The sequence below is a fragment of the Barbus barbus genome, assembly GCF_936440315.1.
Source record: "Barbus barbus genome assembly, chromosome: 2".
Classification (NCBI taxonomy): domain Eukaryota; kingdom Metazoa; phylum Chordata; class Actinopteri; order Cypriniformes; family Cyprinidae; genus Barbus; species Barbus barbus.
In genome coordinates, this window is record NC_136730.1 from 23789683 (window position 1) to 23803776 (window position 14094).

Here is a 14094-nt window from a genome sequence, read left to right on the forward strand (position 1 = left end):
GTTTTCATAACCAAAATATAAGTTACTTAAGAAAATCCGACACATCTGTCAAATGTCTTTTTGACAATTCCTGAAAACAAGAACATACAAAACACAGAATATCCACAACACTTGAACAGACAACAAACAAAATAAAACTGTACAAAACACAAACTAAATAAAGGAAAAAATCATCATTTAAAATTAATAACAAAATCTTTCAAATGTCATATTGGCCAGATGCCAAACGATGTCTGTCGCCCTCATGTGGCTGTGAGAGGAAAAACACCAATTTTAATGGAAATAAAACAATGCTCCATAAGAGAGTAAGAAAAATAGATATTCATGATTGTAAAATCATAACATACTTCATTACTACATTAAAATTATTTGTAGAAACCCAGTGATACTCAAACTGAAGTATACAATTACAAAAGGTCAACATGTTAAAATCATCAAGTTTATATGATCTGTTTGACAGAGGCATCTCTACAGAAACTGACTTGTACACTGCGTTTGTGAGTTTTGACAAGCTTCAAACAAGCGACAATCAAAGTGACATTCTACAACTGGTTTTCAAGAAAGCATAACGGTCCACAGAGAGACCAGATCTGGGACATTAGTTAAAATTTGCATCCAAATGTGACTGAACAAATGTCGAATACAATATTTGTTCAAATTGGACCCACCTGTTCTGTGCGAGTGTGCAGAAACAGAAAAATCAGCCTCCCTCCCATGGGTATAGTTTTGTTACCTTTCATCGCTGCCATTATATGGAAAAATGCCCAAATTGCTCTGAATTGTCTTGTGCAGACCAATGCCAACATCATGTGTTCCCAAGCATAGCTATTAAGAGCCAAGGGACAACCTTTTCAAACATTTAATGACAACCTTCTAACAGTTGAGTCAGTTATTTTATTTGACAGTTTAACACAATCAATGACAAAAATAAATAAAAAATTGGGCAAAATGGACAAAAGCATTACAACCTTTAAAAATAACATTACTTACAGAAGTCTGATGTCATTATAACAAGTGGTCCAACAGTTCAAGTTTTCAAAATCTGGCTTGCACCTGTTGTCACGCTCCCTCTGGGAGCAGGGAAGGGCAGAGGCGAGCAACTTCTCTTGAACACAGGCTTTAATAAGGCAAACTTAGAACTCACAGGAAACGTGACGCCAGCAACTATAGACAAGGGTTTGACGGTCAGACTGGACACAGAGGCAGGGAAACACAGGGTTTAAGAACACTGGGAAATTAACGAGGAACAGGTGTGGACTAATCAAACACAGGGCTAGGGACTAATTAAACAATGATGACAAACGAGGACAGGAACAGGAAGGCCAAATATGGGCACGAGAGGAGGGGAACCACAAGACAAGGACTGACACCTGTCTGCTGCCTCTTTTTTTGAATATGTTTAATACACAAAGAATGAAACATTAATGAAACACTAATGAAACATCCCATTGAAACTCCTCCTTTAGTAAATGGATTCTGTTAAAACAACAGTATTACAGTCCATTTGAGAAGTTGGCGGCTCATTAGGAAATGGCGAAAAATTATTTTGAATAAAACTGTGAGTTTGTAAATATGTCAAAAAAAAAAAAAAAGTGAACTAGGTAGAGCAAATATCTGTTGTAACCGCTGAAATGTTGGAAAACACTTGTTAATAAACAAATTTTGAAAGGAGCATATCTCTTTATTGGACCAGGTCGGAAATAATGAGTCAATTTGGGAAGAGAGAAACTTCCCAACTCACCCCAATCAAAGGCCTTTTCTGCATGCATAGAAATAAGAACCTCAGGCTGAGTGGGATTGGGATGTGTTTTCTTTGTAATAAGAAAGCATCAATTAGACTACTGAGAAGCGCAAAAGCAGAACCAAAATGGGTGTTTACCAATCAGTGCACATTTTCAAACTACAGTACATTTGGGGGTTTTCAACCATTTTACATTTACATTATATTTAGCCATTTAGCAGACACTTTTATCCAAAGCGACTTACAAATGAGGACAATGCAAGCAATCAAAATCAACAAAAGAGCAATGATATACTAGTGCTATATAACAAGTCTCAGTTAGCTTAACGCATTACACATAGCAAGGTTTTTGTTAATTATATAATAAATAAAAAGAAAACAGATTGAATAGAAAAAGAATAGAACAAGCTAGTGTTAGAGGCCTTTTTTGCTTTTGTTAATTGTGTAATAAATAAAAAGAAAACAGATATAATACAAAAAGATTAGAAAAGATAGTTTTTTTTTAAAGAAAACAAGCAGTTAATGAATAGAGTGCAAGTCTAATAAAAGGGACAAGTTTTTTAAAGAATAGAATTAGAATAGAGAATGCTAGAGTTACACTCTTTAACAGAAAGGTTCTTTGTAGCACAGAAAGGTTCTTTGTAGAACAGAAAGGTTCTTTGTAGCACAGAACGGTTCTTTGTAGCACAGAAAGGTTCTTTGTAGAACAGAAAGGTTCTTTGTAGCACAGAAAGGTTCTTTGTTGCACAGAAAGGTTCTTTGTAGCACAGAAAGGTTCTTTGCAGCACAGAAAAGGTTCTTTGTAGCACAGAAAGGTTCTTTGTAGCACAGAAAGGTTATTTGCAGCACAGAAAAGGTTCTTTGTAGCACAGAAAGGTTATTTGCAGCACATAAAAGGTTCTTTGTAGCACAGAAAGGTTCTTTGTAGCACAGAAAGGTTCTTTGTAGCACAGAAAGGTTCTTTGTAGCACAGAAAGGTTATTTGCAGCACAAAAGGTTCTTTGCAGCACAGAAAAGGTTCTTTGTAGCACAGAAAGGCTCTTTGTAGCACAGAAAGGTTCTCTGTAGCACAAAAGGTTCTTTGTAGCACAGAAAGGTTCTTTGTAGCACAGAAAGGTTCTTTGCAGCACAGAAAAGGTTCTTTGTAGCACAGAAAAGGTTCTTTGTAGCACAGAAAGGTTCTCTGTAGCACAAAAGGTTCTTTGTAGCACAGAAAGGTTCTTTGTAGCACAGAAAAGGTTCTTTGTAGCACAGAAAAGGTTCTTTGTAGCACAGAAAAGGTTCTTTGTAGCACAGAAAGGTTCTCTGTAGCACAAAAGGTTCTTTGCAGCACAGAAAAGGTTCTTTGTAGCACAGAAAATGTTCTTTGTAGCACAGAAAGGTTCTCTGTAGCACAAAAGGTTCTTTGTAGCACAGAAAGGTTCTTTGCAGCACAGAAAAGGTTCTTTGTAGCACAGCACAGAAAGGTTCTTTGTAGAACAGAAAGGTTCTTTGTAGAACAGAAAGGTTCTTTGTAGCACAGAAAGGTTCTTTGCAGCACAGAAAAGGTTCTTTGTAGCACAGAAAGGTTCTTTGTAGCACAAAAGGTTCTTTGCAGCACAGAAATGTTCTTTGCAGCACAGAAAAGGTTCTTTGTAGAACAGAAAGGTTCTTTGTAGCACAGAAAGGTTATTTGCAGCACAGAAAAGGTTCTTTGTAGCACAGAAAGGTTCTTTGCAGCACATAAAAGGTTCTTTGTAGCACAGAAAGGTTATTTGCAGCACAAAAGGTTCTTTGCAGCACAGAAAAGGTTCTTTGTAGAACAGAAAGGTTCTTTGTAGCACAGAAAAGTTCTTTAGACTAATGGTTTTTCACACTCAACATCTTGTAGATATATTTTTTGGAAAGTGAACTAAATTGTCCTGTCTGGTCAAGAACTCATTCCAAACTCATTTTCTATTAGTTGCGTTCAGTTATAGTGCAATATAAAGTATTAATTTAGAGTTATATAAATAGTGTTTATTAATTAAAGAAAGACCAGTAGATCAGTCCTTTTATACCTATTATCTCTATTTTAATGCTGTTTTTTGACTCAAAAATTATTAGGCTAGTTATTTAACAAAAGCAAAATTTGTCTGCAATCATGTTTTAAAATGAAATAAAAAGGCTGAGGTATAGGCTTAATTATAAAAAATGAGATTAATTAGCTGATGATGATATGACACACTGAATGATTTAATCATGATGGTGTGACTGTATCAAAAATAGAAATATTATTCAGTTATTTATTTTTTTTTTTTTGTATTTTGGACTCAAAAACCTGAGGGGGCACATGCACTATGAATGGGCATGACGCCTCTGCATGTGACCTCATATTGTTGGAATAAATCCCAGAATGATTTTATTGATTCTTAAGAAAAATAATGTGACACAAGGCATAATAAATAGCACAATGTCATTTGCATAGCCTATAGTGGTTTTCAATGCTTGACCCACAGCTCTGCACATTTCATATGTCTCCCTTATTTAACACACCTGAATCAAATCATGAGCTCACTAGGAGAGTGATCTATGAACTGAACTGAGTGTATCAGATATAGAGACTACAAAATGCCTTGTGATTTCATATTAAAAATAAATATTAATCTGCTTCATGTAAGCACATAATATACCATCTGAAATAGAAGCATTTGTAAAAAAGCAAATGGCCATTATGAATTTACTAAATTGAATAATTAAATTTCATGTAAGCTAGTGTTTTAAATGCCAACCTGTGTTCACATAGTCCCACTTACTGTTTAAATACATGATAAAGACACGATTAATTATTATCGTTAATTATTAATTATTATTATTATTTATTTTATTTATTTATTTATTGGGGGGGGGGGGGGGGGGGGGGGGGGTTATAGTTTGTAAATGTACGCGAATAGCAGTTGAACGATTCACAGGCATTTTCTAAATGGAAGTGATCATCCCTGTCCCCTTGTAGTGGGGACTTTGGAGTGAGCAGGGAACACGTGTATCATTATGCAGTCGTTTGGAATGCACTTGGTAAAGGGAGCAATGTCATTTCCTCATCTTCAGCTGGGATGTTCCTGTGACAATGCAGCATGGTCTCTGTCAGCAGATGTCGCTATTTTAATGTTTTTTTTTTTTGTTTTTGTTTTTTAGCATAACTGTTGTAAATAAACGTACATTTTATATTTAATTTAAATATGCTAATATATAAAAACTAATATGTTTGAAACTTTTAAATATCTTTTTTTAAATATCAAATAGGCAATTTTTATGCCTATACCTACAGATCGTGCTGCATTGTCACAGGAACATCCCAGCTGAAGACGAGGAACATCGCTCCCCACTACAAGGGGACAGGGATGATCACTTACATTTGGAAAATGCCCGTGAATCATTCAATCATTCGCGTTGCGTATCGTTACACCCCTACACACAACACATACACACACAACACACACACTCACACGTTTATATTAAACTGTAGACAATTTTCATTGTTTATGAAAATGCATAGTCTTTCCATCAGTTTTGGATGTTAAAACAGTATTTGTTTGCAAATGGTATACAATTTATCGTTACAATTCTCGAAGATGTATCAGTTAAATGCATTTCTCTGTGAAGGAAGTTTTTAATTCCCTGTAGTTAAAATGAATCATCTTAAGCCATCTTAAGTTGCATATTTATTTGTTGTTGCTGCTGCTGTTTATCTTACAAGTATCAGTAGCCTACTGTTTTGTATTGTGCTGTTTTTATTGTATTTTTTTCCTGCTGTTTTCTGGTTTGTTTATTTAATGCTGCTTTCAGTTTGATTTTGGGCAATTTGTCTAATTTATTAATTTTGGTTGCCTATTCATATGATTTTGTGGCACAAGGGATAAAAGTAATAAACATGCATTTATTCCTATTCCTGGATTTCTTTGTATGTTTGTTAACTACATTGGGGCCATGAAGAACCTTTTCTTGAATGGTTCCAGAAAGAACGTAATAAAGTGAAATGAAGAACTGCAAGGGGTTCTTTTAGCCCCTGCGCTTTCGAAATTATCCAAAAGTGCCCCTCTCAGACAAATAGCAATGATATTGTGGTCAATAAAACAAAATGCATTTTAATTTATAATTAATTATAATGAAAATATGTACAGTTACGTCACTCGCAGCTACACTATTTTGGGAATATTGAAATTGTAATGCTGCTGCCACTGCCAGACACAAAAAAACAACAACAAAAAAAACGACGACAGCTGTGGTTAAACGCGATAAAATGAGTGGACTGGACAGCAGTGTTGGGGAAAGTTACTTTTAAAAGTATGCATTACAATACTGCGTTACTCCCTAAAAAAGTAACTAATTACGTTACTTAGCTACTTTTTATGGAAAGTAATGCGTTACGTTACTTTTGCGTTACTTTTGCGTTACTTTTTAAATATGAGCAGGGCTTGATTGTTTTTAATACAATAAATTACATTAATACAAATGTAAAAGCCCTGTATCTTGTGAAGGAAAAGTAAATTCACGTCTGTAAAGTAAAACTCAGGATAAGAAGGTTTAACACTCTTCGGCAATAAAAAAAACAATGAAGTACAATTGTTAGTTTATCTAAAGTCATTTTTGCTTATTAGTATGGTTGAACTGGATCATCAAAGGTCAGCAGCAAAGACATTGGTTAATAAAATGGGATTAGATACATTTGTGTTGTTTAACATATTTAATTATTGCAGTTTGCGTCATATTCTGAGTTTGCATTTAATTCATTTTGATGAATACTAAATCTGTTTTTTGCGAGTGGGATGAATTCATGCACATTCACATTTAGATCTATAGTAACAGCATGCTCACACAGCGCACTGTCAGTCAATAAATGGGGAAAAAGTGACTCAGATATTTTCTTGTAAATTTAAAAGTAATGCGTTACTTTACTAGTTACTTGAAAAAGTAATATTATTACGTAACTCGCGTTACTTGTAATGCGTTACCCCCAACACTGCTGGACAGAAACGATCGTCAAAAATGCTTGCGTTTGCAGCGCACACTTCTTATCAGAAAAGGTTCAGTAAAGTATTGCCTTTTGTTAGGGTTGTTATGGGCGCATCTAAAGATTTCTTATGCATCTCACTACTATGTCGTGTACAGTTTTGGGGAAAGTTACTTTTAAAAGTAATGCACAATATTGCTTTACTCCCTAAAAAAGTAACTAAGCCCTTTCACACCAAAAAGTGTATTGAATAAACCTCAGACTGAAGGAAAAGTAAATTCACATCTATACAGTAGAACGCAGGAGAAGAAGGTTCAACACTCTTCAGCAATAAAAAAACAATTGTTAGTTTATCTAAAATCATTTTTGCTTATTAGTATGGTTGAACTGGATCATCAAAGGTCAGCAGCAAAGACATTGGTTAATAAAATGGGATTAGATACATTTGTGTAATTTAACATTATTAAATTTTTAAACAATTATTGCAGCTTTGCGTCATATTCTGAGTTTGCATTTCACTGTTTTAATTCACTTTGAAGAATACTAAATCAGTTTTTTGTTCACATTTAGTCTAGAACTACAGTAACATGCTCACACAGTGCACACAACGCCTCTGTACTTCAGATTTCTCTCAACACTGGGACAGACTTGTCAGTCAATAAATGGGAAAACAAAGTAACTGCCGTTACTTTTTTGAAAAAGTAACTCAGATATTTTTTGTAAATTAAAGAGTGATGCATTACTTTACTAGTTACTTGAAAAAAGTAATCTGATTACGTAACTCGCGTTACTTGTAATGCGTTACCCCAACACTGGTCGTGTATGAATTAATGTCTATGTGCAGGTGTGTAAAACAACAAACTGACGATTAATATGCTTAATCATATGTAATTGTATATACATTGTTATGAGTAATTGTGGCTGGAATAATGTAGCTGTAAAAATAGTTGCCTGTTGAAACTGAAATGTATACATCTTCATGACTAGATATACGGTGAGTTTGTCTTTACTATACACGTTAGATGCGAGTCACTCTGGTTACATCCGTTAAAGTTAACCTTTTCAAATAACAATCGCGGTCCCGGACAGTGAGAGACCTTACATATGCAGGTAAAATCGGAATTTCTCTAGTTATTGTTAAAAAAACAAGCTAAGACATATCTAGCGTTAGTGAAGCAGTGGGATCTTTCTGCCACCACCTAAGCTCCGCCCACAGTCTGTTCGGTAACCTTCTTTCAGTGAGTGCCTATGAAGGATAAAATAAACTAAATATTTTAAACTTTTTTCATCAATAATCAAGGCTAATGTGTCGTTTTCACTATTTTAGAATATTAAAATTCATCAGTGCCCGTTTGTCATGTACAATACACCACATTGTAAAAAAAAAAAAAAAATGTTGAGCCAACTTAAAATTTTAAGGCAACCAGCTTCAGCAGATTTTTGAGTTTTCTCAACTTGTTGTTTTAAGTTTATACAACAAAAAATTGAGATTCTCAGACAAAAATAAGTTGAGAGAACTCAAAAATCTGCTGAAGCTATAGTTGCCTTAAGTTGGCTCATTTTTTTTTATTTTTATTATTATTATTTTTTTATACAATGCAGCCAATCATGATCTGGCACAAGAAGTTCAAAATTCATTGGACATGTGAAGTGTAGCGGTCATTTTCTGTTCATATTCATAAATCAGTTGAAAATTACATGGACAGACAAGCTTACATTTGTGGAGCGATCTGGATCTGTGGTTTGTCTTATTTTATAAATCAAATTACATCGCTGAGAAAATGATGCTAAATGACTACAGAAGCACTACACAAAACCGTGCAGCGCCAAAAGTCTCAATAATGGTTATCAGTATTCAATTCACTTATATTTATGTATGGTAGGCTACACCGTTTAGCCTACTATTTCATGAAACTATCATAATGAAACCCAAGTGTTACCTACAGGCCTATTAAGTGTAGGCTGGCGAAATGGTGGCGTGAAAGGACTTTATTATATTACCATTTTTGATAAGTGTCTTATGCTCATCAAGCCTGCATTTATTTGATCAAAAATAAAGAAAAAACTGTAATATTGTGAAATATTATTGCAATTTAAAAGAATGTTTTTCTATTTTAATATACTTTAAAATATCATTTATTTCTGTGATGCAAAGCTGAATTTTCAACATCATTACTGACGTCTTCAGTGTCACAAGATCCTTAAGAAATATTCTAATATGCTGATTTATTATCAATGTTGGAAACAGTTGTGCTGCTTATTTTATTTATTTATTTAGTATTGTAACCCGTGATACGTTTTTGGGGTTTATTGCTATATGAAAAGTTAAAAAGAACAGCATTTATTCAAAATTGAGATGTTTTCTAACAATATCAATCTTTACTATCACTGTTTCTATCAATTTAAAAAGTCCTTGCTTAATTACAAACTAATTTCTTTAAAAAAAAAAAAAACTGACCTCAAGCTTTTGAACTGTAGTGTATATTGTTACAAAAGTTATATATTATATAAATACTGTTCTTTTTTTCTGTTTTATCAAGTATCACAGGTTTCCAACATCGATAATAAATCTGCATTGCATAAAATGAATTTTAAAATAAATGCAGGACTATTAGTGACTTGTTGCAAAAATATAAAATAGTAATGTATCCAAACTTTTTACCTATAGCCTATTTTCTTTCATTACCCCTATTTTACATTTGAGCCCCTGCCCCTGATGAACTCTCTGCATGTCCCAGCTCAATGCACCAGGAGGTCGCATGTTGAAGCAGTATAACCCAAGTCAAAGTTCAGAGGTAATTTTAAATAGCTATTTTAATACAATAAAATACAGTAAGTGCTCTCTCTCAGTTGCTTAAACATATCAAAGCCCTGAAGTAACACATTGAACCATAGTCAAAAATTATCTAAGGAGAGCAATCCCTGCCCCCTTAAATATATATATCACCTTTATACATGAATTTCATGAAATGTATCTCTGTCATCTTTTATATTCTTACAGTTTTCCAATCAAATGAGGTTCCTCAAAGACATTTAAAAAATGGCCACCTAGAGTTTTATAATGCCATCTGGTGACAAACCTCTTGGAGTGATCTGATACCTATTTCAACAGACTGAGGACTTTTAAGACTCTATAAACATGGCTTTAAACAAAATTATGTACATTTTTGGAAAGTCTACCGTCTGTATGTTTTAAAGACTATAATCTTTTTAATCAGACAAGTCAATATAATTTTGAAGAATACAAGTGTATTATTATAATAATTACAAAGCAATTGTGAAGTTTATATGTAGTAAAATGTATCTGCAGAATGCGTTGAGTGATATTTATGTCATACAGTTGGAGTTTCCACCTGTTTTATTGCTAAACAATGTTGCTAGAGAGCACAACAGGTGAGAAAACACAGAGATTACAGCAACAGAAGTGATAGCAGGGTTCATCTTAATTTCTTACAGTTCTTGCACTTGCGATAAATGTCTATATTGAAATAGTGTCATGTTTCTCTGCTCATTCCAAGGATTTAGTGAAAGATGTGGGTCAGGTGTGTGTTTGCATACTGTACATTGCACAAAATGTCCCCACAAGGACAGATAAAAATTAAATTACCAACACTGCGGGACCAGTTAACATACAAAATCCTTTTTTAATTAAAATGCAGAAATATTTTGGTGATAGGTAGGTTATGTAAGGGGATCGAAAGCATCATTAGCTCAATATAAGTATAATACATCTTAAATGTTATGTTAGAAAAACAAATGTGTGTGTGTTGATTGTGGGGGAGGGAAGGAGAGGGGGTGTTGGGATTTAACAATCTCATTGGCTTAAAGAAAGATCTGCTTCCTTAAAAAGAATGGAGGAGCTGTGTGGGAAACCTATATAAACCCAACTAATGTTATAAGCTGATACTCTTTCCCTGTAATCCCCTCCGAACATCCTGCTGCACGCTGAAAGGTGAGTCTTTATTATTCTGTTCATCTCTAACATTCCACGGATCTTCAGAAGATCTCAATCATGCTGAGCAGCCATACACTCAGCCAAGAATTTAGAGCAATAAGCAAGATAATAATATGCTTTATAATGTACTGTATATTGGAGGAATGTACTAGAGACAAAACCGGTTAAGTGGCTGTTGCCTAATATAATACTGTTTTTAATATTGAAGAGACAATGGATATGGTTTGATGTCTTCTTTATGGATAAATTCTGATCAATTTTAACTTTAAACTGTAATGTTATATGCTCAGAAACTTTTATTAGACCCCTAATTTGACATATTTGTAGTATGTGTTGTTGGGGTCTATTATAGGCTATATTTCATTCATTGTAAAAGTATTATGAATCTCATTAAGCACATGCTTACAGTTAAATATTTCCTGACGTACTTCATCAGCACCTATTGTTTTGTTGTTGTTTTTTAAAGCCGAATAATTCAATAAAATACAGTAAAATGTAAAAAACTTTACAGACCTGTAAATTTTAGTTTAAAATGGTTGTAAATGACAAAAAACGGGCGAAAAAAATTGAAACCAGTAAATCCAACAGCCATTTTCTGTTAAATTACTACATACGAGCTGCTAATAAAATCTATTTTAATTTTTTAACATAACAAAAACATAAGGTGTACAGTGTCATGCACACAAATACAACATACCATCATGGTAACACACAACATTAAAATAATGCAATAAACAGTAATTTATCAATGTAACATTAAACCATGATTTTAACAAAATATCAAATGTGAATTCTGTAAATGTCTATTTACTGTAAATTATATGACTTATTCTTTTTACTTCTTTTTACTTCCAGTCCATTTAACAGTTTTTTAATAGTTTTTTAAACTATAACATTACATGAAATGTCCCAATAGATCTGTTTCAGTTTTGCAAGATGTAGAGTATAGGAACTTATCGTTAACCAATTAACAGGTTTTACCATGAATCCTAGGCAATCCTTTTTCACAATGTATGTATTTCCTTCACACACCTTATGATATACTCAGGTATGGAGACCACAGCTGATTTTAGAAAACAGAACATCCCAACTCAGTCCACGTCCAATCCAAAAACATTTTAGCAAGAAAAATATAGAACTAATATAGCAGAAAGTATTTTTACAGTTGTGGGGGGTTTCAGCTGTTGAGTGTTGAAGTCGTGGAGATTCTTCAAGAGGAAGCAAGTTGTCTGTCAGCTGTCTCGTCTTCTGTATTGGGTGCAGACCTTCTGCTTCCTACAAAGGAACACTAAAAAAAGAACACAAGACAACTGCTTCTCAAATTCAAACCCTTAAACACCTAACCCTTCTGTTGGTCTCGACACTCACACACACCCATGTCCAGCCATCTCTCTTTCACATTATCCCAGCCAAATTTAGATCTGCTGCAGGACTGATGACTGAATGCAAATTGTTTCCATCAGACTGAAGGCAGTAACACCCCCACCTGCCACCCACAGGTGTCTTCACCTTCACATAGATCGCCACAAAGAAACCGGCAAGATGTCTGAGTAAGTATTGAGTTACAAAATCATGATGTTTGAGTGGTGTGAAAAGGATCAAGTCACTAAGTCCTAGATTACTGAACTCGGCAAATAGATTTAGCATCATGATAATTTTGTATTTATTATGATACATAGTAGCATAAATGCTATTATTACTATTATCACAAGTATTTTAGCATGGATGTTGCATATATGTTTCTTCCAACCATAATCACCCCAGCCACTAAACGATGCACTGTTCTGCGCTCTCTGAAATTGTAAATATTTGCTTTCTGATAGGAAAAAGATGTCGTCCAGCCGCAGGCAACATCTGAAGGTGAGGTCATGTCTTTCTTCATGTGATCTGAGCTATATGAACTGTCAGTGACTCTCTTGTTGAATGCTGTCTATGCTGCTTCTTTGTCTTTGTGCTCCAGAGCTTGTTGCTTCAGATTGCTCATGGCCTTTTGGAGGAAGACGCAGCTGAGGCTGAGCAGGAAAAACAGAGATACATGGATGAGAACTGCCCTGTTCTCTCACTACCTGGAAGCATGCAGGAACTACAGGTGTACACGCACACACCGACTTCCATGTTTTATAGAGATGTTCCTTAAAGACGTAATGGTCTTTCTGCTGTACAAACTGTATTTTCTTCCCCCAGTACCCTAACACAAACGTTTAACCTAACCCTCACACAAAACTTTCTGCATTTTTGGGGACCAATAAATTGAACAGGCTATTCATGCATCTTTGTGTAAAGGAGCTGTGTAGGAAGTTGCACCAGCAGATTGATGCCGTTGATGAACAAAGATATGATATGGAGAGCAAAGTGGCCAAGTCAAACAAAGAGGTACTTTTGTTCTATTTTACTAGATGATGTATTCAACTGACGTAAATTCTAAAACCTAAACTTTATTCTTGATCTCCTAAGATTGAAGATTTGAAGATAAAGGTTCAGGACCTGAAAGGTAAATTCAAGAAACCTGTTCTGAAGAAAGTACGCATGTCTGCTGACGCCATGCTACAAGCTCTACTGGGCTCCAAACACAAGGTGTCTCTGGACCTGAGAGCCAACCTCAAACAGGTCAAGAAAGAGGTCAAGGAGGAGGTGAGCACACATTATTAGCCTTTAAACAGAAGTGTGCAATAAAATGTGGACATAACTCAGATGATCTCTTTTAAAGACTTTTACAAACAGCAACAGCAGACAAATTACACGAAGGCTTGTAGTTTTGAAACATTATACTTTTTGTCTGGCGCTACAGGAGAAGGACGCAGTGGGAGACTGGCGTAAGAACATCGAGGATAAGGCTGGTATGGATGGCAGGAAGAAGATGTTTGAGTCTGAGGCTTAAATCTGTTTTTCTTAAATAAATGTACATTTCCATACAATGATTTATTCAGTCAGATTGTCTTAATTCTCGTGGTCTTCAGGGTTTTGAGAGAAGGTAATGCTATCTATTGTGTTAAGTGATGTCACAGTTGGATATGTATTGCATAAAGAAGGTTTTGATGGATGTGATAGTTGGTTTTGCAGCTTTAATTTGTAAAAGAATAATCTGACTTTGGGCCTTTGTAATTAGACCAAATAAATACTCAACACTGAGTATTTAATAGTATTTTAAATAAATAAAAACAACACTGGGAGACGTTTGCTGGAAAATAATAAACTATAAATCAACAAAGTTTGATGTTCTGCTTTCTCATTATTTCATCTTCGCCAGTCAATTATATGGCTCAGTGACACTAAAGAACAACAGCAACCCATGACCCCTAGTGGTCACAAGGGAAAACAGCCAAACCATCACACTAGTAGAGATTAGAGAATTGCTCTTTAAGTGTAGCAAGTATAGTCACACACTGAGATTATTCATTTGATAAGCAAAGCAAGATTTACATGAAATCT

At 34.6% G+C, this 14094-nt stretch overlaps 1 protein-coding gene across 1 annotated transcript; it reads left to right on the top strand.

Moving 5' to 3' along the window:
* The first annotated feature begins 10615 nt into the window (after positions 1–10615).
* Positions 10616–13847, top strand: LOC306878151 (troponin I, fast skeletal muscle-like). Its single transcript, XM_079430308.1, has 7 exons — positions 10616–10662; positions 12129–12215; positions 12489–12525; positions 12626–12754; positions 12949–13038; positions 13120–13296; positions 13454–13847. Exons 2-7 carry the CDS (start codon positions 12208–12210, stop codon positions 13541–13543), a joined length of 531 nt encoding a protein of 176 aa, XP_079286434.1. The 5' UTR covers positions 10616–10662; positions 12129–12207; the 3' UTR covers positions 13544–13847.
* The last annotated feature ends 247 nt before the right edge of the window (positions 13848–14094 follow it).